The 25524-nt window shown below is 44.5% G+C and overlaps 1 protein-coding gene across 2 annotated transcripts in view; it reads right to left on the bottom strand.

Annotated features, from left to right (window-relative positions):
• blvra (biliverdin reductase A) overlaps positions 1–25524 on the bottom strand; it is a 54638-nt gene that overhangs the window by 16328 nt on the left and 12786 nt on the right. Inside the window, exons 3-4 of one of the 2 annotated variants that reach the window (XM_033050579.1) lie at positions 17702–17829; positions 6537–6656 (exon numbers count right to left, since the gene is read on the bottom strand). In XM_033050579.1, the coding sequence (XP_032906470.1) occupies positions 6537–6656; positions 17702–17820 (239 nt within the window). In that variant the 5' untranslated portion in view covers positions 17821–17829. Of the gene's footprint in view, positions 1–6536; positions 6657–17701; positions 17832–25524 lie in introns of both variants that reach the window. The other variant, XM_033050586.1, reaches the window with a different exon arrangement.

Raw genomic sequence — 25524 nt, forward strand, 5'->3', positions numbered from 1 at the left:
TCCCCAATCAGTACCCCGTTCCTGCCTTCTCCCCATATCCCCTGACTCCGCTATCTTTAAGAGCCCTATCTAGCTCTCTCTTGTAAGTATCCAGAGAACCGGCTGTTCTCGAGAGTGAGTCTGTGGAATTCTCTGCCTCAGAGGGCGGCTCCACCGCCCTCTGAGGCAGAGAATTCCACAGACTCACAACTCTGTGAGAAAAAGTGTTTCCTCGTCTATGTTCTAAATGGCTTACCCCTTATTCTTAACCTGTGGCCCCTAGTTCTGGACTCCCCCAACATCGGGAACATGTTTCTTGCCTCTAGTGTGTCCAAACCCTTAATAATCTTATATGTTTCGATAAGATCACCTCTCATCCTTTGAAACTCCAGAGTATACAAGCCCAGCCGCTCCATTCTCTCAGCATATGACAGTCCCGCCATCCCGGGAATTAACCTTGTAAACCTACGCTGCACTCCCTCGATAGCAAGAATGTCCTTCCTTAAATTAGGGGACCAAAAATGCACACAATACTCCAGGTGTGGTCTCACTAGGGCCCTATACAACTACAGAAGGACCTCTTTGCTCCTATACAAAACTCATCTTGTTATAAAGGCCAACATGCCATTCGCTTTCTTCACTGCCTGCTGTACCTGCATGCTTACTTTCATTGACTGATGAACAAGGACCCCCAGATCCCGTTGTACTTACCCTTTTCCCAACTTGACACCATTTAGATAGTAATCTGCCTTCCTGTTTTTGCTACCAAAGTGGATAACCTCACATTTATCCACATTAAACTGCATCTGCCATACATCTGCCCACTCACCCAACCTGTCCTAGTCACCCTGCATTCTCATAGCATCCTCCTCACAGTTCACACTGCCACCCAGCTTTGTATCATCTGCAAATTTGCTAATGTTACTTTGAATCCCTTCATCCAAATCATTGATGTACTGTGGCTTGCAAAAGTATTCATACCCCTTGAACTTTTCCACATTTTGTCACGTTACAACCACAAACGTAAATGTATTTTATTGGGATTTTATGTGATAGACCAACACAAAGTGGTGCATAATTGTGAAGTGGAAGGAAAATGATACACGGTTCTCAAATTTTTTTACAAATAAAAAACTGAAAAGTGTGGCGTGCAAAAGTATTCAGCCCCCCTGAGTCAATACTTTGTAGAACCACCTTTCGCTGCAATTACAGCTGCAAGTCTTTTGGGGTATGTCTCTACCAGCTTTGCACATCTAGAGACTGAAATTTTTGCCCATTCTTCTTTGCAAAATAGCTCAAGCTCAGTCAGATTGGATGGAGAGCGTCTGTGAACAGCAATTTTCAAGTCTTGCCAGAGATTCTCAATTGGATTTGGGTCTGGACTTTGACTGGGCCATTCTAACACATGAATGTGCTTTGATCTAAACCATTCCATTGTAGCTCTGGCTGTAGGTTTAGGGCCGTTGTCCTACTGGAAGGTGAACCTCCGCCCCAGTCTCAAGTCTTTTGCAGACTCTAACAGGTTTTCTTCCAAGATTGCCCTGTATTTGGCTCCATCCATCTTCCCATTAACTCTGACCAGCTTCCCTGTCCCTGCTGAAGAAAAGCATCCCCACAGCATGATGTTGCCACCACCATGTTTCACAGTGGGGATGGTGTGTTCAGGGTGATGTGCAGTGTTAGTTTTCCGCCACACATAGCGTTTTGCATTTAGGCCAAAAACCTCAACTTTGGTCTCATCTGACCAGAGCACCTTCCTCCACATGTTTGCTGTGTCCCCCACATGGCTTGTGGCAAACTGCAAACGGGACTTCTTATGGCTTTTTTTCAACAATGGCTTTCTTCTTGCCACTCTTCCATAAAGGCCCGATTTGTGGAGTGCACGACTAATAGTTGTCCTATGGACAGATTCTCCCGCCTGAGCTGTGAATCTCTGCAGCTCCTCCAGAGTTACCATGGGCCTCTTGGCTGCTTCTCTGATCAATGCTCTCCTTGCCCGGCCTGACAGTTTAGGTGGACGGCCATGTCTTGGTAGGTTTGCAGTTGTGCCATACTCTTTCCATTTTCGGATGATAGATTGAACAGTGCTCTGTGAGATGTTCAAAGCTTGGGATATTTTTTTATAACCTAAACCTGCTTTAAACTTCTCCACAACTTTATCCCTGACCTGTCTGGTGTGTTCCTTGGGCTTCATGATGCTGTTTGTTCACTAATGTTCTCTAACAAACCTCTGAGGCCTTCACAGAACAGCTGTATTTATACTGAGATTAGATTACACACAAGTGGACTCTATTTACCAATTAGGTGACTTCTGAAGGCAATTGGTTGCACTGGATTTTATTTAGGGGTATCAGAGTAAAGGGGGCTGAATACTTTTGCACGTCACACTTTTCAGTTTTTTATCTGTAAAAAAATTTGAAAAGCATGTATCATTTTCCTTCCACTTCACAATTATGCGCCACTTTGTGTTGGTCTATCACATAAAATCCCAATAAAATACATTTACGTTTGTGGTTGTAACGTGACAAAATGTGGAAAAGTTCAAGGGGTATGAATACTTTTGCAAGCCACTGTATATTGCAAATAGCTGCGGTCCCAGCAATCGAGCCTTGCGGTACCCCACTAGTCACTGCCTGCCATTCAGAAAGGGACCCGTTAATCCCTACTCTTTGTTTTGTGTCTGCCAACCAATTTTCTATCCATGTCAGCACTCTACTCCCAATACCATGTGCCCTAATTTTGACCACTAATCTCCTATGCAATACAATACAATACAATACAATACCTTTTATTTGTCATTTGAACCTCACATGAGGTTCAAACGAAATTTGGTTTCTGCAGCCATACAAAAAAAGAACCAAGACACACACCAACACAATTCAATTCACATAAACATCCATCACAGTGAGTCCTCCTCACTGTGATGGAAGGCAAAACTTAAACATATCTCTCCCCTGCACTCCCCTCTCCCCCCCATGTCAGAGTCAAAGACAGAGTCAAAGCCCCCGGCGGGCAATGTTAAATGTCCCGCAGCCATTAAAGCCACGCCGGGTGATGCAAGGCCACGCACCGGGTCTTGGTGTTGGAGCCCCGGCGGGTTCTTGGTGCTGGAGCCCCGGCGGGCGCTCACAAAGTCCCGCGGCCATTCCAAGCCGCACGGGGCGGTGATGTAGGCCCCGCTCCAGGTAATCTTTAACCCCGCAACTCGGGCGGGAGAAGTCGCCGTTGCGGAAGCCCCGAAAAGCGGTCTCCCACCAGGGACCCGCGGGCTCCCGGTATTACTGTCCACAGACCTGCGGTAGGAGCTTCCGAATCTCCGGGTGTCGGGTCACAGCAGCGCTCCACCACAGCTCCACCCGCTCCGGACTCGGCCAGCTCCGTGATGGTGAGTAAATCCGCAGCTCCGCGACTGGAGCCCCAGGTCATTCCTGTTGGAGGCCGCTCCACGCTGCAGCCCCAACTACAATGGAGACCCGACAAAGAAAAGGTCGGGTCTCCCGTGCAGGGGAAAGACCCTAAAGTTCCCCCACCCCACCCCCACACACATACCCCGACAAAAAAAACAATAAAAACTACATAGAACAAGACAGAAAACAATACAAAGACAGACGGACTGCAGAGGCCGCTGCTGACAAGAGTCGCGCGGACTATGGAGCAAGACTGCAGAGGCCGCTGCTGACAAGACCTTATCAAATGCTTTCTGAAAATCCAGGTACACTACATCCACTGGCTCTCCCGTGTCCATTTTCCTAGTTACATCCTCAAAAAATTCCAGAAGATTAGTCAAGCATGATTTCCCCTTCGTAAATCCATGCTGACTCGGACCGATCCTGTTATTGCTATCCAAATGTGCCGCTATTTCATCTTTTATGATTGACTCCAGCATCTTCCCCCCAACCGATGTCAGGCTAACTGGTCTATAATTCCCTGTTTTCTCTCTCCCGCCTTTCTTAAAAAGTGGGATAACATTAGCTACCCTCCAACCACAGGAACTGATCCTGAATATATAGAACATTGCAAAAATATCACCAATGCGTCCACGATTTCTAGAGCCACTTCCTTAAGTACCCTGTGATGCAGACCATCAGGCCCTAGGGATTTATCAACTTTCAGTCCCATCAGTCTACTCAACACCATTTCCTGCCTAATGTGGATTTCCTTCAGTTCCTCTGTCACCCCAGATCCTCTGGCCACTAGTATATCAGGAAGATTGTTTGTATCCTCCTTGGTGAAGTACCTGTTCAACTCATCTGCCATTTCCTTGTTCCCCATAATAAATTCACCTTTTTCAATCTTCAAGGGTCCAACTTTGGTCTTAACTAATTTTTTCCTCTTCACATACCTAAAGAAGCTTTTACTATCCTCCTCTATATTCTTCACTAGCTTACCTTCGTACCTCATCTTTTCTCCCCGTATTGCCATTTTAGTTATCTTCTGTTGCTCTTTAAACATTACCCAATCATCTTGCTTCCCACTCATCTTTGCTACGTTGTACTTCTCTTTTATTTGTATACTATCCCTGACGTCCCTTGTTAGCCACGGTCGCCCCTTACTCCCCTTGGAACTGATCCTGCACCTTCTGCATCTCCCAGGAATACCTGCCATTGTTGTCCCTGCTAGGGTATCTTTCCAGTTAACTTTGGCCAGCTCCTCCCTCATGGCTCCATAGTCCGCTTTATTCAACTGCAACACTGACACCTCCAATTTACCCTTCTCCCTCTCCAATTGTAGATTAAACTTGACCATATTATGGTCACTACCTCTAATGGCTCCTTAACCTCAAGTTCCTTTATCAAATCCGGTTCATTACAGAACACTAAATCCAGAATTACCTTCTCCCTGGTAGCCTCCAATGCAAGCTGTTCTAAGAATCCATCAGTGAGGCATTCCACAAAGTCCCTTTCTTGGGGTCCAGTACCAACCTGATTTTCCCAGTCTACCTGCATGTTGAAATCTCCCATAACAACCGTAGCATTACTTTTGCTACATGCCAATTTTAACTCCTGATTCAACTTGCGCCCTATGTCCAGGCTACTGTTTGGGGGCCTGTAGATAAGTCCCATTAGGGTCTTTTTACCCTTACAATTCCTTAGTTCTATCCATACTGACCACATCTCCTGTTTCAATGTCACCCCTTGCAAGGGACTGAATTTCATTCCTCACCAACAGAGCTACCTTTGTCCACTTTTGCCCACCCGTCTGTCTTTTCGATAGGAGGTATACCCTTGTAATATAGTCAGTTCCCAGCCCTGGCCCTCTTGCAGCCATGTCTCTGTAATTCCTACAACATCATACTTGCTTGGTGTTTTTTTGAGGAGGTGATTGATCCGGATAAGGCAGTGGATGTTTTCTACATGGATCTGATAAAGTCCTTCATTTTGGTTGGTGCAGAAGATTAAGATGTGTGGAAACCATGGTTATTTGGAATTTTGCGTAGGTTAAGGGAAACCAGATAGAAATATATAAATGATGAGAGACGTAGATAAGGTGACCAATCAGAACCATTTTCGCAGGGTGGGAATGTCAAAGACTAGAGGGCATAGCTTTAAAGTCAGAGGATGACAATTTATTTAACAAAAGGGTGTCTGGAATGCACTGCCAGAGTTGGTGGTGGAAGCAAATACAACTGTGGCATTTAAAAGGCTTTTAGATACGCTGATGGATATGTAGGGAATGGTGGGATAGGGATCATGTGAGGAGAGTAATGTGGCATCATGTTCACCATGGACATTGTGGGCTGAAGTGCCTGTTGCTGTGTTGTACAGTTGTATGTTCTTTGTATTGCCTATTTTTGTTATACATTTACGGTACAGGCAATCCCTTGTCACAGAGCGGGCGGGTTTTCCTTTCGAGATAATGGTCCAAATCACAATTTTCCATAAACGCAAAGTCGTATCATCTACACATACATTTACACTGCAAGTTGAAAAAAAAGTTTGCTTTTTTCATACAATTTGGTTATTTTATTCTGTATCTCAACTTTTTGGGTAGTAAGTTGCAAATTCTGAAAAGGTGAATTTCCATTACCTGAACAGGTTCCATAATGGAATTAAGAACGAGAGGAACTAAGATATAACAAAAATCAACAGTAGGTGGTGACATCTGTAATTCATTGTCTGGGTGTGAGAAGCAGAAAATCTTTTTTAAATATTTGGACGAGCACTTTACATATTGTAACTGCAGGTCACTGAACACAAGCTGGGCAATGGAACAGATTGGCTCAAGCTGGAATATAGAACAGTATAGCATTGGAACAGGCCCACAATCTGTGTCAAACGTGATGCCAAATTAAATTAGTCTATTCTGCCTTTTATAATTTAAGCACTCAACGTAGAAGGATAAACAGATGGAAATACAATGTGTGAATAAATGGAAAAAAAATCATTTGAGGGAGAGGGTAAACAAGATTTTATTTATCTTGAAGCAACCAGATTAATTGCAGAATATGTTCTGGTCTGCTGCCTTCATCAAGCTAGTACAGAGCATTAAAATGGATTCCTGTCTCACTAATGTGATTAACTGAGACACAACTTCGCCAGCTACCTTCTTCCTCATACCTGGTGTATTCTTCATGGAACGAATTCTCCAGACAGATGATGGCAGCCTGTACTTGATCACTGAGCAGGGCTTCATCCAAGGTGATCTGATCCACGTGCTCTATCTTGCCCAATGTCCGCCTACAGAGTTGAAGGACAAAGCACAGCAATTACTTTAATCCTAGTTTAGAGGTACAGCATGGACACAGGCTCTTTGGCCCACTGAGTTCGTGCCACCAATGATCACCCATTCACCATTGCTTTTAGTAAAGAATTTGGGTGATGGAGGCAAGGAGATCAAGACTTCACACCGAGCAACAAGCTCATCTTCTTTCAGTGATCCTTACCCTCTAACAATATCGGAAAATATAGACATAGAAGGGCAGGCAAAGTAGTGGAGAGGTACCATGAATGCCATCACGGAGCCGCGGCTCGAGAGACTCGAGAGACTAACAGAGACTAACAGAGGCAAAGAGGTTTGCCACGCACTGTAGATATAAAACAGAGGCAAAGAGGTTGGCAAAGAGGTTTGCCACGCACTGTAGATATAAAACAGAGGCAAAGAGGTTGGCAAAGAGGTTTGCCACGCACTGTAGATATAAAACAGAGGCAAAGAGGTTTGCCACGCACTGCAAGGGAGCAGTGGACCAGACAGGAAGAGCGGACGGAATTACCACTAGACAGCCAAACCAGTAGGTAATTTACGGCTGGGGTGAGTACTTTCCCATTTATAGGAGGTAGGATTATATAAATAAGGGGTGTATCAATACAGTAGGGGATTCTTAAATAGGACCAGTTAATTATTTATATAAGATGGGCGGTCAGGAGATGTGCCAATACTGCGAGATGTGGGAATTTGTCGACACCATTGATGTAGAAGATCCCTACAGCTGCAGTAAGTGTTTGAGGCTAGAGGAACTCCAGCTCCGCATTGATGAGCTGGAGACCCAACTTCATACGCTGCGGTACATCAGGGAGGGGGAGTATTACCTGGATGTTTTGTGCCAGGGGATGGTCACACCGACCAGTTTAACTAATTCAGTAGGCAGTGAGCAAGGAAAGGAAGGTGTGGCCATAAGCGAGGCAGGTAGGGGGAACCAGGAGGAGATGCGGCAGGAGCCACAGCCCTTGTCCCTGACGAGCATGACCGAGGCTCTTACTCAATGTAAGGACGGGATCAGGGGCTGTGGGAGGGATGAGCAACCTGGCTGCAGCACCGTGGATCAGGGGGCCATTCAAGAGGGGGGAGTTAGAAGAAATGCCGTAGTGATAGGGGATAGTATTATTCGGGGGGTAGATAAGGTTCTCTGCGGCCAGCAGAACATGTCCCGAAGGCTGTGTTGCCTACCCGGTGCTAGGGTTAAGGATATCTCTGCGATGCTGGAGAGAAATTTGCAGTGGGAGGGGGAGGATCCAGTGGTCGTGGTCCATGTGGGGACCAATGACATAGGAAGGACGAGGAAGGAGGATCTGCTGAAGGAGTTTGAGCAGTTAGGGAATAAATTAAAAAGCAGAACCTCGAGGGTACTGATCTCCGGATTGCTACCTGAGCCACGGGCCAAATCGGCGAGGGTACGTAAAATTAAAAAGCTGAATGCGTGGCTCAAAGACTGGTGTGGGAATAATGGGTTTGGTTTCTTGGGCCACTGGCACCAGTACTGGGACAGGGGGGATCTGTTCTGTAAGGACGGACTTCACCTGAACGGTGCTGGGACTGGGGTCCTGGCAAATCATATAACTAGGGCAGTAGAGAGGTCTTTAAACTAAGTAGCGGGGGGGAGGTATCAAGGGGGGTAATAACGGCAGGGGTAGAGGAAATAGAGCAGGGTATCAGTGGGGAAGCGGAAAGTCAAAATGTGACAGGAGACATAATGGGTGAAGATAAAGCTCTAGATGTAAAAGGGGCAAAAACGGAAAGGAAGGGTAGTAAAAATCATCTGAAAGTGCTTTATCTAAATGCACGGAGTATTCGTAATAAGATAAATGAATTAACGGTGCAATTAAGTATATATAGTTATGATATCGTGGCCATTACGGAGACATGGCTGCAAGGGGATCAGGACTGGGAGTTAAATATAGAGGGGTACTCGACAATTAGGAAAGATAGACAGGAAAGAAAGGGAGGAGGGGTGGCCCTTTTAATAAGGGAGGGAATAACGGCAATAGAGAGGAAGGATATTGCGTTGAAGGATCAGGATAGTGAAACAGCTTGGGTACAGATAGAGAATAACAAGGGGAAAAAAACACTAGTGGGTGTAATTTATAGACCTCCAAATAGCTGTGACGCTGTTAGTCAGAACATAAATCTGCAAATAGTTGACGCATGTAAAAAGGGAACTGCTGTAATCATGGGGGACTTCAATTTTCATATTAATTGGGCAAACCAAACTGGGCAGGGTAGACTAGAGGAAGAATTTATAGAATGTATTAGAGACGGGTTCCTAGAACAGTATGTCACAGAACCGACAAGGGGGGAGGCAATCTTGGATCTGGTCCTGTGTAATGAAGCAGGATTAATTAAAAATGTCATAGTTAGGGACTCGTTGGGAACAAGTGACCACAATATGGTCGAATTCCATATTCAAATAGAAGGGGAGCAGGTTGAAACTCAGGCTAGGGTGCTTAGTCTAAATAAGGGGGATTATGAAGGTATGAGGACTGAGCTGATCAAAGTTGACTGGGATAGCAGACTCAAGAATAAGACGGTACATGAGCAGTGGTGTACGTTTAAGGGTCTACTGTATAACCTTCAAGAAAAATTTATTCCTATGAAGAAAAAAAGGGGTAAGGGTAAGAACAGTCAGCCATGGCTCAGTAAAACTATAAAGGATAGTATTCGGCTGAAGGCAAGGGCATATAAGGTAGCCAGAGATAGTGGGAGGGTAGAGGATTGGGAAGCATTTAAAGGTCAGCAAAAAATAACTAAGAGATTAATTAAGACGGGGAAAATAGACTATGAAAGGAATTTAGCAAACAACATAAAAACTAATAGTAAGAGTTTTTATAGCTATATAAAAAGAAAAAGGGTGGCTAAGGTGAACGTTGGTCCATTGGAGGGTGAGACTGGAGAGTTGTTGGTGGGGAACATGGAAATGGCAAAGGCATTAAACGAGTATTTTGTATCAGTCTTCACCATAGAAGACACAAAAAATATTCCAACGTTGGATAAACAGGGGGCGGTAGGAATGGAGGAGCTAAATACTATTAAGATCACCAAGGAGGTGGTATTAGGGAAATTAATGAGACTGAAGGAGGATAAATCCCCTGGGCCTGATGGATTACATCCAAGGGTCTTGAGGGAGATAGCGGTGGGGATTGTGGATGCATTGGTGATAATTTTCCAAAACTCCCTGGAGGCAGGAACGGTCCCAGTGGATTGGAAAATGGCCAATGTAACACCTATATTTAAAAAAGGAAGTAAACAGAAAGCGGGTAACTATAGACCGGTTAGTCTAACATCGGTGGTGGGTAAAATGTTAGAGACAATTATTAAAGAAACACTAACGGGGCACTTGGATAAACATGACTTCATCGGACAGAACCAGCATGGTTTTGTGAAGGGGAAGTCCTGTTTAACGAATTTGCTCGAATTCTTTGAGGAAGTAACAACCCGGGTGGATAAAGGGGAACCGGTGGATGTGGTATACTTGGACTTCCAAAAGGCTTTTGACAAGGTGCCACATAAGAGACTATTGCTAAAAATAAAAAATTATGGAATTGGGGGTAATATATTAGCATGGGTAGAGGATTGGCTAACAAATAGGAAGCAGAGAGTGGGGATAAATGGTTCATACTCGGGATGGCAACCGGTAACTAGCGGGGTTCCGCAAGGGTCGGTGCTGGGACCCCAGTTGTTCACAATTTATATAAATGATTTGGAGGAGGGAACCAAGTGTAATATATCAAAATTTGCGGACGATACAAAAATGGGAGGAAAAGTAGGGGATGAGGAGGATAAGAAGAGTCTGCAAAAGGATATAGATAAGCTAGGTGAGTGGGCAACAACTTGGCAGATGAAGTTTAATACTAATAAATGTGAAGTCATTCACTTTGGGAAAAAAAATGATAGGGCAAGTTATTTTCTAAATGAGGAGGAGCTGCGTTGTAATGCAACGCAAAGGGATCTAGGGGTATTAGTACATGAATCACTAAAAGTTAGTATGCAGGTGCAGCAAGCAATCAGGAAGGCCAATGGAGTTTTGGCCTTTATTGCTAGGGGGATTGAGTATAAAAACACGGAGGTCTTGCTGCAGCTGTACACAGTATTAGTGAGACCACATTTGGAATACTGTGTACAGTTCTGGGGTCCATACTTAAGAAAGGATGTACTAGCCCTGGAGGCAGTGCAGCGAAGGTTTACAAGATTAATTCCTGCAATGAGGGGATTGACATATGAGGAAAGGTTAAGTAGGCTGGAACTCTACTCTTTGGAGTTTAGAAGAATGAGAGGCGATCTCATTGAAACATATAAGATCGTGAGGGGCCTTGATCGGGTGGATGCACCGAGGATGTTCCCAATGATCGGGGAAACTAGAACTAGGGGACATAGTTGCAGAATAAGGGGGGGCTCTTTTAAAACTGAGATGAGGAAGAACTTCTTCACCCAGAGGGTGGTTAATTTATGGAATTCACTGCCCCAGGGAGCAGTGGAAGCAGAAACTTTAAATATATTTAAGACTAAAATAGATGGTTTTTTAGCTGCCAAGGGGATAAGGGGCTACGGGGAGAGGGCAGGGATATGGACCTAGGTATGGTTAGTATAGTAAGACCTGAGTGATCTCCTGGACAAGTGTCGATCGCCTAGATTGGGGTCGGAGAGGAATTTCCCGGATTTTTTTCCCGAATTGGACCTGGGTTTTTATCCGTTTTTTTGCCTCCCCCAGGAGATCACGAGGTTTTTGGGGTGGAGAGGGGTGATAGCGGTATAAAGGGGAGGGTAGTGTCTTGTGTTCTGTGTCTTGTGTCTACTGTTTGTGGGTAAGTGTGTCTGTTTAGTGTTCAGCCATGAGCGAGTGGCGGTGCGGGCTCGATGGACCTGGTGGTCTACTCTCGCACCTACTTTCTATGTTTCTATGTTTCTATCACCACAAAACCCTTCCCATAACAGAGTTATGCAACAGTCCACTATAAACCCTCTGACTCCCATGGCTATCTAGACTACTCTTCTTCCCACCCTTCTTCCAGTAAGGACTCCATCCCCTACTCCCAATTCCTCCGTCTACGCCGCATCTGCTCCCAGGATGAGGTGTTCCACACCAGGGCATCGGAAATGTCCTCATTCTTCAGGGAACGGGGGTTCCCCTCCCCTACTATAGATGAGGCTCGCACTAGGGTCTCTTCCATAACACTGCTCCCTCTCTCCCCATCCCCCCACTCGCAACAAGGGCAGAGTCCCCCTAGTCCTCACCTTTCACCCCACTAGCCGTCACATACAACAAATAGTCCTCCATCAGTTTCGCCACCACCAACGTGACCCCACCACTCGCCACATCTTCCCATCTCCCCCCGTCTGCTTTCCGCAAAGACCGCTCTCTCCGTAACTCCCTTGTCAATTCTTCCCTTCCCTCCCGCACCACCCCCTCCCCGGGCACTTTCCCTTGCAAAAGCAAGAGATGCTACACTTGTCGCTTTACCTCCCCCCTCGACCCCATTCAAAGACCCAAGCAGTCATTCCAGGTGCGACAGAGGTTCACCTGCATCTCCTCCAACCTCATCTATTGCATCCGCTGCTCTAGTTGTCAGCTGATCTACATCGGTGAGACCAAGCGTGGCGATCGTTTCGCCGAACACCTCCACTCGGTCCGCAATAACCAACCTGACCTCCCGGTGGCTCATCACTTCAACTCCCCCTCCCATTCCGTATCCGACCTTTCTGTCCTGAGCCTCCTCCATGGCCAGAGTGAGGACCACCGGAAATTGGAGGAACAGCACCTCATATTCCGCTTGGGTAGTCTGCACCCTAGTGGTATAAACATTGAATTTTCCCAATTCCGTTAGCCCTTGCTGTCTCCTCCCCTTCCTAGCTCTCCCTCAGCCCTCGGGCTCCTCCTCCTTCTCCTTTCTTCTCCTTCTCTCCACCCCCCCCCCCCCCCCCCACCCACCCTCTATCAGTCTGAGGAAGGGTTTCGACCCAAAACATTGCCTAATTCCTTCGCTCCATAGATGCTGCTGCACCCGCTGAGTTTCTCCGGCATTTTTGTCTACCTTCGATTTTCCAGCATCTGCAGTTCCTTCTTAAACAGAATTAAGCTATTTGGCTCAACTCATCAATGTCTACCTAAGCTAGTCCTATTTGCTTGGGATTGTCCCATATCCCTCTAAACCATTCCTAACCATGAACCTATCCAAATATCCTAATCAGCAAAACTAAGGAAACCATATTTATATTTCCTCACAACTTACTAAGAGGCTATTTGGACCAGCAAGGCTATATTGGCTCTCACAACACCTCCAACAATTTCATTTTCCTATTTATTTCCTTATAATCTATTCTCAGTCACCCATTAACTCCCTTTAGATTCTCCCAAAACCCACCATCAGGGGTACCACAACAGGAATAATTTACAGTTGTCAATGAACCTAACAATCTGCATGTCTTTGGGATGTAGGAAGAACCAGAGCTCCCAGGGGAAACGCACATAGTCATAGGGAAAATAGATAAACTCCAATCGTCAGGACTGTATCTGTGTCACTGGAATTACCAGGAGGTAGCGCCAGCTGATATGCCACTGTGCCATCTCGCCCCAACCTTCAGGAGGGAGATGAGCATATTTCTGCCTTGATCTCACTATTAAACAGGTGGATAGCAAAGTAACTTAAAATACTGTCCAAAGCCACTTTGGTCTCCTGGGTTAGTTTTAAATACCTTATGGATCAATTTCTGAGTTCCAGTTTCCTCCCACGTCCCAAAGATTTGTTGGTTTGTAGGATAATTGGTATATGTAAATGGTGTAGGGAGCAAACAGTTGATCAATGGTCTGTTTGGACTCCCCGCCAGCTTGATCACCAAACTCAGCGGACTTGGCATCTCCACCTCCCTCTGCAACTGGACACTGGATTTCCTCACCAACAGACCACAGTCTGTCAGGGTCAACAACCTCACCTCCTCCACTATAACACTGAACACCGGCGTGCCACAGGGCTGTGTGCTCAGCCCTCTCCTCTACTCCCTCTTCACCCACGACTGCATCCCTAAGTACGGATCCAACGCCATCATTAAGTTTGCTGACGACACCACGGTGGTAGGACTGATCAGTGACAACGATGAGTCAGCCTACAGAGAGGAGGTCCAGCACCTGACAACCTGGTGTGCCAACAATAACCTCGTCCTCAACTCCAAGAAGACGAAGGAAATTATTGTCGACTTCAGGAAGGTCAGAGGAGGCAGTCATACCCCCATCCATATAAACGGGACTGAGGTGGAGCGCGTCTCCAGCTACAAATTCCTCGGGGTACATATCTCGGAGGATTTGTCCTGGTCCCTCAACACCTCCAAGCTGATCAAAAAGGCACAGCAGCGCCTTTACTTCCTGAGGAGGCTCAAGAAAGCCCACCTGTCCCCCCAGATCCTGACCAACTTCTACCGCTGTACCATCGAGAGCATCCTGACCACCTGCTTCACGGTATGGTACAGCAGCTGCACTGTTGCGGACAGGAAGGCACTACAACGGGTGGTGAAAACCGCGCAGCACATCATCGGTGCCCCGCTCCCTGCCATGGATGCCCTCCACCGAAAACGGTGTCTGAGACGGGCTGGGAAGATCATTAAAGACCCCTCCCACCCCAACCATGGACTGTTTGCCCTCCTCCCATCAGGGAGGCGGTACAGGAGCCTCAGGTCTCGTACCAGTAGGATGAGGAACAGCTTCTACAATTATACCATCACATTGCTGAACTCGGAGTCCCGCCGATAGATTTCTCCGGTCCCTCCGTCCCCATTGTTTAATTATTCTGTATTTTTGATTATTCTGTATCTTCTTTTTTTTAAATTTCTATATGCACTACTACTACAGACTGACGCAAAACTGCATTTCGTTGTACCCATACTCAGTATTTGTGCAATGACATTAAAGTTGAATTGAATTGAATTGAATTGAATTGAATTGAAGTGGGCTGAAAGGTCTGTTTCCAAGCAGTATTTCTAAAAAGAAAATTGCTCCAGGACTTTATCTGTTTTTGTTTGTCATTCTAAAACTAAAGTTTAAAAAGTCTTTGCTAGAATCGACAGAAAAAATGAACAGCTTTTTCCACCAGGACTTTTCAAAGGGAAGTTAGAATAAATCGAAATAACCAACCAAAGATTAACAGTGTAAGATAGTAATGTTCATAGCAATAAGAAGCAAGGAAGCAGGGACGTAATGCTGAGGCTTTATAAGGAACTGGTCAGATCACATATGAAGTATTGTGAGCAGTTTTTGGCCCCATATCCGAGGAAGGATGTGCTGGCATTGGAGAGGGGCCAGAGGTGGTTTACGAGAATGATCCCAGGAATGATTGAGTTAATATATGAAGAGTGTTTGATGGCAATGGGCCTGTACTTGCTGGAGTTTAGAAGGATGAGGGGGACCTCATTGAAACTCACCGAATAGTGAAAGGCCTGGATAGAGTGGATGTGGGGAGGATGTATCCATTAGTGGGAGAGTCTAGGACCAAAGGCCGTAACCTCAGAATAAAAGGACGAGTGGAACCTCTGTAAAATGTATTTGCTGCAGTGCGTTTGGGACATATGGCATGGCTGGGATGTACCTTGGTTATCCAGGGTCTTTGTTCTGTCCAGGGTTTCCTCAGCTAAGTGATCTAATCACATCAGCCTCAGAATAAAAGGATGTACCTTCAGAAAGGAGATGAGGAAAAATGTCTTTAGTCAGAGGGTGGTGAATCTGTGGAATTCATTGTCACAGACGGCTGTGGAGGCCGTCAATGGATAATTCTATGGAGGAAACTGACAGATTCTTGATTAGTAAGGGTGTCAGGGGTTATGGGGACAAGACAGGAGAATGTGGCTGAGAGGGAAAGATAGATCGGCCATAATTGAAGACCGGAGTAGACATGATGGGCCAAATGGCCTAATTCTGCTCCTATAACTTATGAAGATTACACTTTAGACAACTTGATTCAAAAGACAACATAACAAAATCACAACTAAATAGGCCAGAGTCAGAACGTTCTCTGAAATAACTGAACTGAAATCAGCAGGACTAGGACTTTTGATCTCGGTCTCCGAAAGTTCACGTTCCCACTGCAGAATGATGCTCAAACATGGGTACAGGAATGTAAGTTTAATTAAGTCTTCTCCCTCTCAGTTGCACATCTGCTGCATCGTGGGCTTGATTTGATCATTATTTTCAGAACTATTAGAATGATTTATAGAATGCATTGCAATTAGTGCTTTCAATACAGTATTGCAGAATGTGAGTTGTGAGCTCAGCTCCTTTAAAATGGAAGGCCAGAGAATGTTTCCAAAAAAACATTGTGAAAATAGGAAGGCAAGTTGTTGTGTTTAAGGAAATTTAGTACTAAATGCAGAACCTCTTCAGCAAATCCTCCAACTCACAATTGAGCAGAAACTTAACTAGACCAGCCATATAAATATTGTGGGCACAAAAAAAGGGAGATGGGTGGATACCCTGCAGTGGGTGACTCACTCGTTGACTCTCAAAGACAATGCCTCTTAAAACGTATAACTTTTCAGAAGGACAAGGAAAGCGAGTGCATACAAACAAGGCTATCTGCATGTCCCCCTCAATTTGGACATCATCCTATCTTGAACATATATTGGCAGTCCTTTGTCATCACTAGGATTAAATTCTGGAACCCCCTCCAAAAAAGGCAAGAAACATTTTCTGTTATAAATAGGGACATGCAAGCAGGTTTTGAAGCATACCCAGGCAGAAGGGGCTGCAAAATATAGGTGAAGCAACTGAAGCCTGCCCACCCCAAAACAAAGCATAGATCCTATGCACATTGCCCTTTCTTTGAGGAGGATTGTTTCCATTTTCAAAAAATAAAAAACTCTTATCTTTCAAGAATCTCAGCCATAACTGCAGTAAATAAAGTATTTATTTACTTTGTAAGCAGCGCCTGTTATGTCGTTACTCACTTCAAGTGTGCTTCTGATGCACAAGGCAGAAAAGCAGAGCAAGGTGAAAGAATAGGTAGTGCTGGAGGTCATTTTATTCTCAGTCTGGAAGCCCGGTTCTAGACTTGTCAGTCAGCACATTGGTGTCCTTGTGCACATCACTGAAAACCAACATGCAGGTGAGGCACGTGATTTGGAATGCAAATGCCATGCTTGCCGTTTTACACCCTTTTTACCCATGTAAACCCCTTTTTACAGGAGGTTTAGACTATGAGTAAAGATGTCCTCTTATCAAAATTATATGTGGCCTTACTACAGCTTTGGTTTACATACCTAAAAAATGACATATTTGCTATTGTGGACATGAAGCAAGGATTGAGTAGTCCCTGATTGAATAGAATAGGCCTATATTCTCAAAAGATTAGAAGAATGGGAGGAGATCTCAATAAAATCTACTAAAGGGCCTGATAGACTAGACAGAGGGAGAATGTTCCTTTGATTGAGAAGACTAGAACCGGGTTTACAGTCTGAGAATAAGGAATGGAGATTGTGGACAAGGGTGAGGTGATTTTTTTTCCACTCAGAGAATGATGAATCTCTGGAATTCCACACACTGAAAGACTGAAGGATTGACAGATTTCTGGACATTAAGGGATATGGGAACAATGCAGAAAAATGGCAATGAGGTAGAGGATCAGTGATAATCTTGATGAATGATGGAGAAGGTTCAAATTCCTGCTCCTATTTCTTATGGTCTTGCTTGAAGTACTAGCCTCTAGATTTATGCTGCTCTCTTAAAAGCCATGGGCACATTAAGTGTCACTATTACACTCATCGATCATGTCAGTTGTCTAAAGCTGTTCTTCTGCACCCAGGTGTTTGCTGTTCCCTGGTGACGGACCCAAGGAAGGAAGGGCAGTGGGTTCCATCATTTGCCTATCATAATTGTGCCAGGAGATCGCTGGAATGCCTGAAGAATTTTAACCCATGATTCAAGCCAAAGTCACTTAGATTGGAACCATAACTGACAAAAGTAGTTCGAATTTAGCCAGAGCATACCACAATTTTATGCTTTGGCTGTGGTTAGTTTGTGGTTAATAGTTCTTACCTGGAGACAAAGCCAATGAGTTTCAGATTTTCTGAGGGAGTGTTAGGCATTGGGTTCAGGAGGTCACGGATCCGAACTCTGCCAGCGATCCCAATTCCAACTACAACAACACCCAACATTTTGATGCCCTAAAAATGAGCACAAGATCATAAAGCAAGATTACTTTTGTGTCCTTGTTACATCAAGCACATTACTCTCGGGAGAAAATATATAACATGATACATTTGTCATGTTCAGTCACCTGTTGTTCAACAGTAGAATATTACAAATTTGATTCATCACAACTGCTAATTTTTTATAATTATCACTTTGTATATTTCACAAAGGCACAACCATTCTGACAGAAGGGCTGTGACATGAAATGTTAATTCTGTTTTTTTCTCCACCAATGCTGCCTGACCTGCTGCATATTTCCAACATTTTTTGCCTGATATCGTTCAGCATTTTTTAATTTTCACATGCAAAGGGGCAGTCTGTTATATCTGCTGACACTTAGATCTTAATCCTTATTTCAGTCCCTTTATTTCACAAATTGGGAGAAGTGATGGTCTCCTATTAAAATTAACTGGCACAGCTTTCTAGTTTTATCCAACCTACCACTCTACGCATAGAATGAAGCAAAGACATTGAAGACTCACTGGAGTGTGGTAGAAAGGCATTATGGTGCTGTACTCACAGTAAATTACACACTATTCAGGCGGCTCTGATCTTTGTAGCACTTAGTCCTCGCTTCCTGAAGTTAAAGTCAGGAGTTTGTTGACCACACTCGTTATCAAGTGGTCGGGGATGGTGAGTGATGGTTAATGTGGAGGGATCGGGATTGGGGAGAGTGGCGGAAGCCAGTGGCTGTTCACTCTACTCACCACTGAAAAGACACTGGCGATTTAGGATGGGATGGGGATGGAAGGGAGGACGAGTAGTTGCTCCTCGGGGATGGAATAGGGGAAGACTGGTGTTGAGCTCGAGGTGGTGATCAGGGATCAGATGTGGTTTGTGAAGGAATTAGAAACAAGAGATAGACAGGAGGGAGCCGCCAGCCACAACAGGCTGCAAGAGGCGTCCCCCAAGACATAGGGGGACATCGGGTGGTGGGACTGCAGCAGCCTGGGGCTTACCTGGATCAGGGACACTCCAGTACTTCCGACATACAGTGAGTGGTGAATCTGTGAAATTCTCTGCCACAGAAGATAGTTGAGGCCAGTTCATTGGCTATATTTAAGAGGGAGTTAGATGTGGCCCTTGTGGCTAAAGGGATCAGAGGGTATGGAGAGAAGGCAGGTACAGGATACTGAGTTGGATGATTAGCCATGATCATATTGAATGGCGGAGAAGGCTCGAAGGGCCAAATGGCCTACTCCTGCACCTATTTTTTTATGTTTCTATGACATGTGGGCCGGTATTTGGACTTTTCATTGTAAACGGTGCCAAAAGATGGCAACTGTGCATGTGGGTTGTGCAAAAGAATTTTGCTGCAGTGCATATGTGATAAAAAGAACCAATGAACCATAAAATTCTGCAAGAATTAATTTCTGTTATTCGGATTGCCGTAATTCAAGGGTCACCTGTAATTATTTATTTCTCAAAATTGATAATACGAATAATCTTGAATTTGGGACATTCCCATCAATTAAACATCAGAAACCTCAAGGATTAGAGGACTTACCTTTAAAGTGAGAGGACCACAGTTTAAAAGAGGGCAAGTTTTTTTTTACACTGTTGTTAGCGGATGCCTGGAACGTTCTGCCAAGAGTGGTGGTGGCAGCAGATACAATGGTGACATTGTAGAGATTTTCAGTTAGGTACATTGATATGCAGGGAATGGAGTGATAGGGATCACATGCAGGCAGAGGAGATTAGTTTAACCTGGCATCGAGTTCGGAACAGATATTGTGAGCCAAAAGGCCTGTTCCTATGTTGTACAGTTCTATGTTACATTAAGAATAGCTCTGACCAAACCTGCAGTCCACTGAAAATAACTATGTATCCATAGTCGGGCACAGAAGATTTCCTGAATTCTATTTCGTCTAACTGTGCCTGGGTGTACACATTTAACAAAAATGGTGAAGCAGTAAAAGATACGTTTTTGAAAACTAAAGGTTATACTTTCATATTAATTGGTAACATAGCAGAACTATGTTTCTAACTAGAGCTGTGGGTTCTAAATTTAGGTGTCCTTGAGACTCTTGAAAGGCGCCCATAAATAAAATTTATTATTATTAAATATTGTGAATATTTAGTTTTAAGATAATGATCATGGAGAGAGAATAACACAAAATATAGACAATTTAGACGGCTTATCTCCAAAAAAAAAATGGGCATTTTGATCATCTTGCTTCTGGAACGTGATCGATTGGAACGTTGCATTTGTAGCGAATTTGAACCCCATATCGGCAGGAAAAACACTGCCAGTTCGTATGGAGCCCAAATCACATTTTCGCTTATAGAGGATTGATTAAAGTCATCCCAAGAAGCAAGTTTATATGTAAAATAGACGACTTACACCGTGTTTTGTCCCGTACTTGAGATCCGTCACGTTGTAGGCATTGAGGGCGTTTGAAGTCACTTTTTATTTTAATCCAAATATTAAAATCTCTGTCTCACGGTGCGAGTCGACCCACGAGTGACCCCGAGTTTAGAACAAATTAAACTCGTGGTAATCACGTACAATTAACATAGCGGGATCGTCGGAACTCGTTGTCGCAACTTAGCGACTCGTGGCGCTAACGTCAGGTACCCGGGAAACTTGTTAACTCTTGAAAAATTTTAAACATGTTTAAAGATTTCCACGAGTCTAATTTACTCTTGAAGTTAAAATTTAAACTCGTTGTAAGAACGTAGTAGTCCGTGAGTTTACCGTAGTGACTCTTGAGTCTACCGTGGGTTTGGCCTGAGTGCCAGAAGTGAAATGTTAAAGATTAGTCAGATCTTAATGGAAAATGAATGAATGGATGGATGGATAGGGGTCTGAAATTAACTTGGATACTTTCGATGGGAGAGAGCCGCCGATGAAGCTGAAGGTACAGAGCGAAGATGGGGGATCAAGTATTGATGGGAAGGGTTAACACCGGGCGGGACGTGTGAAAAGTGACCATACTGAGGGAATTCCCACGTATATGAAGCAGAGAGAAACGTGAGTTCTACATAGATTATGTTTGAGCCAGCGAGGAGACATTTCTTCAGATAATGATTTTACAATGTGAGGGGACATTATAAGCCATGGGAGATATACACAAAATGCTGGAGTAACTCAGCAGGGCAGACAGCATCTCTGGAGAGAAGGAATTGGTGACGTTTCGGGTCGAGACCCTTCTTCTGACTGGTTTTGTGCTGTGCTGTGCTGTTGCCGTATCTCTGGAGAGGAGTAATGGTCTCGACCCAAAACGTCACCCATTCCTTCTCTCCAGAGATGCTGCCTGTCCCGCTGAGTTACTCCAGCATTCTGTGTGCATCTTCGCTGGCGAGGAACCGTGCGTGCCCTTTGCAAGTTTTCGCTCTCGAACACAGATAGCAGCGGATTATTAGGGGAAGAAACTCGCGTTCATGCCGCACGACGTGTTTGACCACCTGCCCCCGCTACTCAAGAAGCTTGTGTTGAGCGGTAACCAGCTGTGGAGCTTCAACTGGGGCAGGCTTTACCTGCTAGGCTGGTTGGAGCTGCTGGACCTTGATAGCAACCTGTTAACCACAGTGCCTCGCATGCTGTCCAACTGCACCCAGACCCTGTGTCTTCAACCTCACCCGCAACCAGATCTCCAAGCTGACCAAGGACTTCCTGCGGGACGTGAACTCCCTGCAGTACCTGGATCTCAGCTACAACAACCTGAAGACCATCCAGGCCTCCAGTTTCCCGGACAGCGCCATCAAACACCTTCGGGAGCTGCGGCTAAGCGGCAACCACTTTCTCTGTACCTGCGACGCCAGGTGGTTCATGTGGTGGATCAATCAGACCACGGTCTACATCCCTCGCCTGGTCACCGATGTCACCTGCACCTCCCCCAAAGCCCACCACGGCCCACCACCTGGGCATTGGCCTCTACACTTTCTCCGCCTTGATCACCTTCTTGCTCCTCTATTTGATACTTAAAACAGGCCTTCATTCACGGTGGTGAAGCTGCCTGACAGCGAATGCAGCGTCGGAGACCCGGGTTTGATCCCGACTACGGGTGCGGTCTGTACTGAGTTTGTAAGTTCTCCCCGTGACCTGCGTGGGTTTCCTCCGAGATCCCCCCTCACTCCAAAGACGTACAAATTTGTAGGTTAATTGGCTTGGTGAATGTAAAAATGTCCATAGTTGGTGTAGGATGGTGTTAGTGTGCGGGGATCGCTGGTTGGCGCGGACCCGGTGGTCCGAAGGGCCTGTTTCCTCTCTGTATCTCTAAACTAAACTAACAGGGGAGAACACTGGACCTTCTTGGTCAGTTTATTATTTTACACTTATATACATTACACAGATCACGGAGGTGACTCGGATAGGCTGGGAGAGTGGGCAAATGCATGGCAGATGCAGTATAATGTGGATAAATGTGAGGTTATCAACTTTGGTGACAAAAACAGGGAATTATCTGAATGGTGGCCGATTAGGAAAGGAGGAGATGCAACGAGACCTGGGTGTCATGGTACACCAGTCATTGAAAGTAGGCATGCAGGTGCAGCAGGCAGTGAAGAAAGCGAATGGTATGTTAGCATTCATAGCAAAAGGATTTGAGTATAGGAGCAGGGAGGTTCTACTGCAGTTGTACAGGGTCTTGGTGAGACCACACCTGGAGTATTGCGTACAGTTTTGGTCTCCTAATCTGAGGAAAGAAATTCTTGCCATAGAGGGAGTACAGAGAAGGTTCACCAGACTGATTCCTGGGATGTCAGGACTTTCATATGAAGAAAGACTGGATAGACTCGGCTTGTACTCGCTAGAATTTAGAAGATTGAGGGGGGATCTTATAGAAACTTACAAAATTCTTAAGGGGTTGGACAGGCTAGATGCAGGAAGATTGGTCCCGATGTTGGGGAAGTCCAGAACAAGGGGTCACAGTTTAAGGATAAGGGGGAAATCTTTTAGGACTGAGATGAGGAAAACATTTTTCACACAGAGAGTGGTGAATCTCTGGAATTCTCTGCCACAGAAGGTAGTTGAGGCCAGTTCATTGGCTATATTTAAGAGGGAGTTAGATGTGGCCCTTGTGGCTAAAGGGATCGGGGGTATGGAGAGAAGGCAGGTACAGGGTACTGAGTTGGATGATCAGCCATGATCATATTGAATGGTGGTGCAGGCTCGAAGGGCCGAATGGCCTACTCCTGCACCTATTTTCTATGTTTCTATCTCTTGCAATTCATTAACAAAGTCATCATGAATCAGCATGTTGGAGCTACAACCTAATCTGTATTGACTTTGTCTTTGACTCTAACATCGGGGGGGAGAGTGCAGTGGAGAGATAAGTGTTTTTGGCCTTCCATCACAGCAATGTGATGGATGTTTATGTAAATTATGTTGTGTCTTGGGTCTATTTGTTTGTAATGTATGGCTGCAGAAACGACATTTCGTTTGGACCTCAAGGGGTCCAAATGACAATAAATTGAATTGTATTGAATTGTATTGTATCTGCCATGTCTAATATGATCTAATCCATTTGATTACTAATTAAGTTTTCCAATTGGCTATTATAATTTTAAATTATAATTAAATCTAGTTAACAATCTATGTTTAACGTACCAGTAGAAGTCAGTGACATGCAGGAGAAGATAACTGGAATCAGTCTGTTTGTTAAATGCAGCTCCTTGGCAGCAACAACTACACATGGGCTTCTCTTTCAGAGAAATAGATTGAAAGTACATGTAAATGGAACAGAATGCTCCTCTGTGAATATTGGATGTTTTCTTGGTATTTTCCCCATTATTCCAACTAGACCTTGTAGGGTAAAAAGGGAGAATTTTAATGAATTGATTGAAAGATCCAAAAGGAAAGATGCCCTTCAGCCCACGCCAACCATTGATCAGCTGTTGACACTAGTTCTATGCCATCCCACTTTCTCAATCACTCCCTACAACTAGGCGGCACTTTAGAGGCAATTAACCTCCAAACCCGCACGAGTTCGGATTGTGGGAGGAAACCGGAACACTATGAGGAAACTCACACGGTCACAGGGAGAACGTGCAAACCCCACAAAGACAGCACTCGAGGTCTGGATCAAACCTGGGTCTCCGGCACTGTGAGGCAACAGCACAACCAACAGTGCTACCGTTCAATCCAAGAACGTGGCTTTTTACTATTTGGCGATGCAGCCCTGACATCATCCACATTGTTTTTCAGCTGGGGATCAGAGGATGGCTTATTTCCTCATGAAGAAAAGACTCTGCCACGTTTCCAACATCGTGATTGGAAATATTTTTAAAGTTTCATTAAATCAAGGTATAATTCCAGCATCCTGATCACAGGACCTCTTGTTTTCTAGTGGTAGTGAATTCACTATTTGCTGCAAAGCTGAGAGTAATTCCTGTGTAGGGCTGAATATATTCAGTTCTTGGAATAAAAGTTCTGGAACTTCTGTCACTTTCTTGCTCAGTTTAGGACAGAAATGCAAGAGAAAGGTCAGGGGTCTTTGGATCAGCAATTCAGCTCAGCTCAGCTTCTATGAATCAGCACTTTCAAACAGCATTTTTTTTTCTTTAACAACTTATCTTTCATTGAAACACCCAAATGCATTTAAAGTGGTATATCTGACACCAGCAGAACTCATTTAACAAAAAGAAACGGTACAGTGAAGTGTTATCGCACCAAGCATTTTGCTTCCTCATTTTAAATGGTATCGATTCAACATTTTTGTCTCATTGCAATAAAAAAAACTTTGGTGCCAAATGGCCAACCATTTCACAAGAGTCTTTTATTAGTATAGTATCCAAGCACTGCAGAAACTTGGATTATACAGTAATTTTACTGACATAAACCAAATTTGATTCATATAAACTGGGTGCTCAGAAGGGCAAACACGATGAACAGATATTTACACAGTTAGAAAGGCTGTCCCTTTGTACAATCTTATTTATTTTTTAAATTACTTTGAATTAATTATCCTACATTCTGTTATGTTCGATGGTCTCCAGGAGATCAAAACTATCTCTCAAACTATTTCCTTCAATTCAAAATAAGACTCTTCCTCAAAAGTTGTCTCAAAATAAAACAGGTTTGCATAGGACACAAAAGTGGGTGGTATTATAGATAGTGAAGATGGTTGTCAAAAGCTGCAGCAGTATCTTGATCAATTGGGCTTGTGGGCTGAGGAATGATTGATGGAATTTAATACGGAGAAATGTGAAATGTTGCCTTTTGGGAGCACTAACATGGACAGGAATTACACTGTGACCGGCAGGGCTCTGGACATTGTTGTAGGGCAGAGTATTCTAGAGGTACATGTATATTGGGGTACAGGTTCATAGTTCATCACAGGTAGATATGGTGGTCAAAAAGGTTTCTGGGATATAGACCTTCATCAGTCAGCGTATTGAATATAGAAATTGAGAAGTCATGTTGCAGTTGTACAAGACGTTGGTGAGGCCACATTTAGAGTATCGAGTTCAGTTCTGGACACCATGTTGTAGGAAAATTGTTGTGGGCAAGGATGTTGTCAAGCTGGAAAGGGTGCAGAGAAGATTTACGAGGATGTTGCCAGGACTAGAGGGTCTGAGCTATAGTGAGAGGTTCAGGCTGGGACTCTATTCCATGCAGTGCAGGAGGAAGAGGGGTGTGTAGTAGCCATTTAGCTTAACTCAGTGTGTTATAACTATAACCAGTTACCTTTAAATTTTAAGAAGGGACTGCAGATGTTGGAAAA

The sequence above is a fragment of the Amblyraja radiata genome, chromosome 2, assembly GCF_010909765.2.
Source record: "Amblyraja radiata isolate CabotCenter1 chromosome 2, sAmbRad1.1.pri, whole genome shotgun sequence".
Classification (NCBI taxonomy): domain Eukaryota; kingdom Metazoa; phylum Chordata; class Chondrichthyes; order Rajiformes; family Rajidae; genus Amblyraja; species Amblyraja radiata.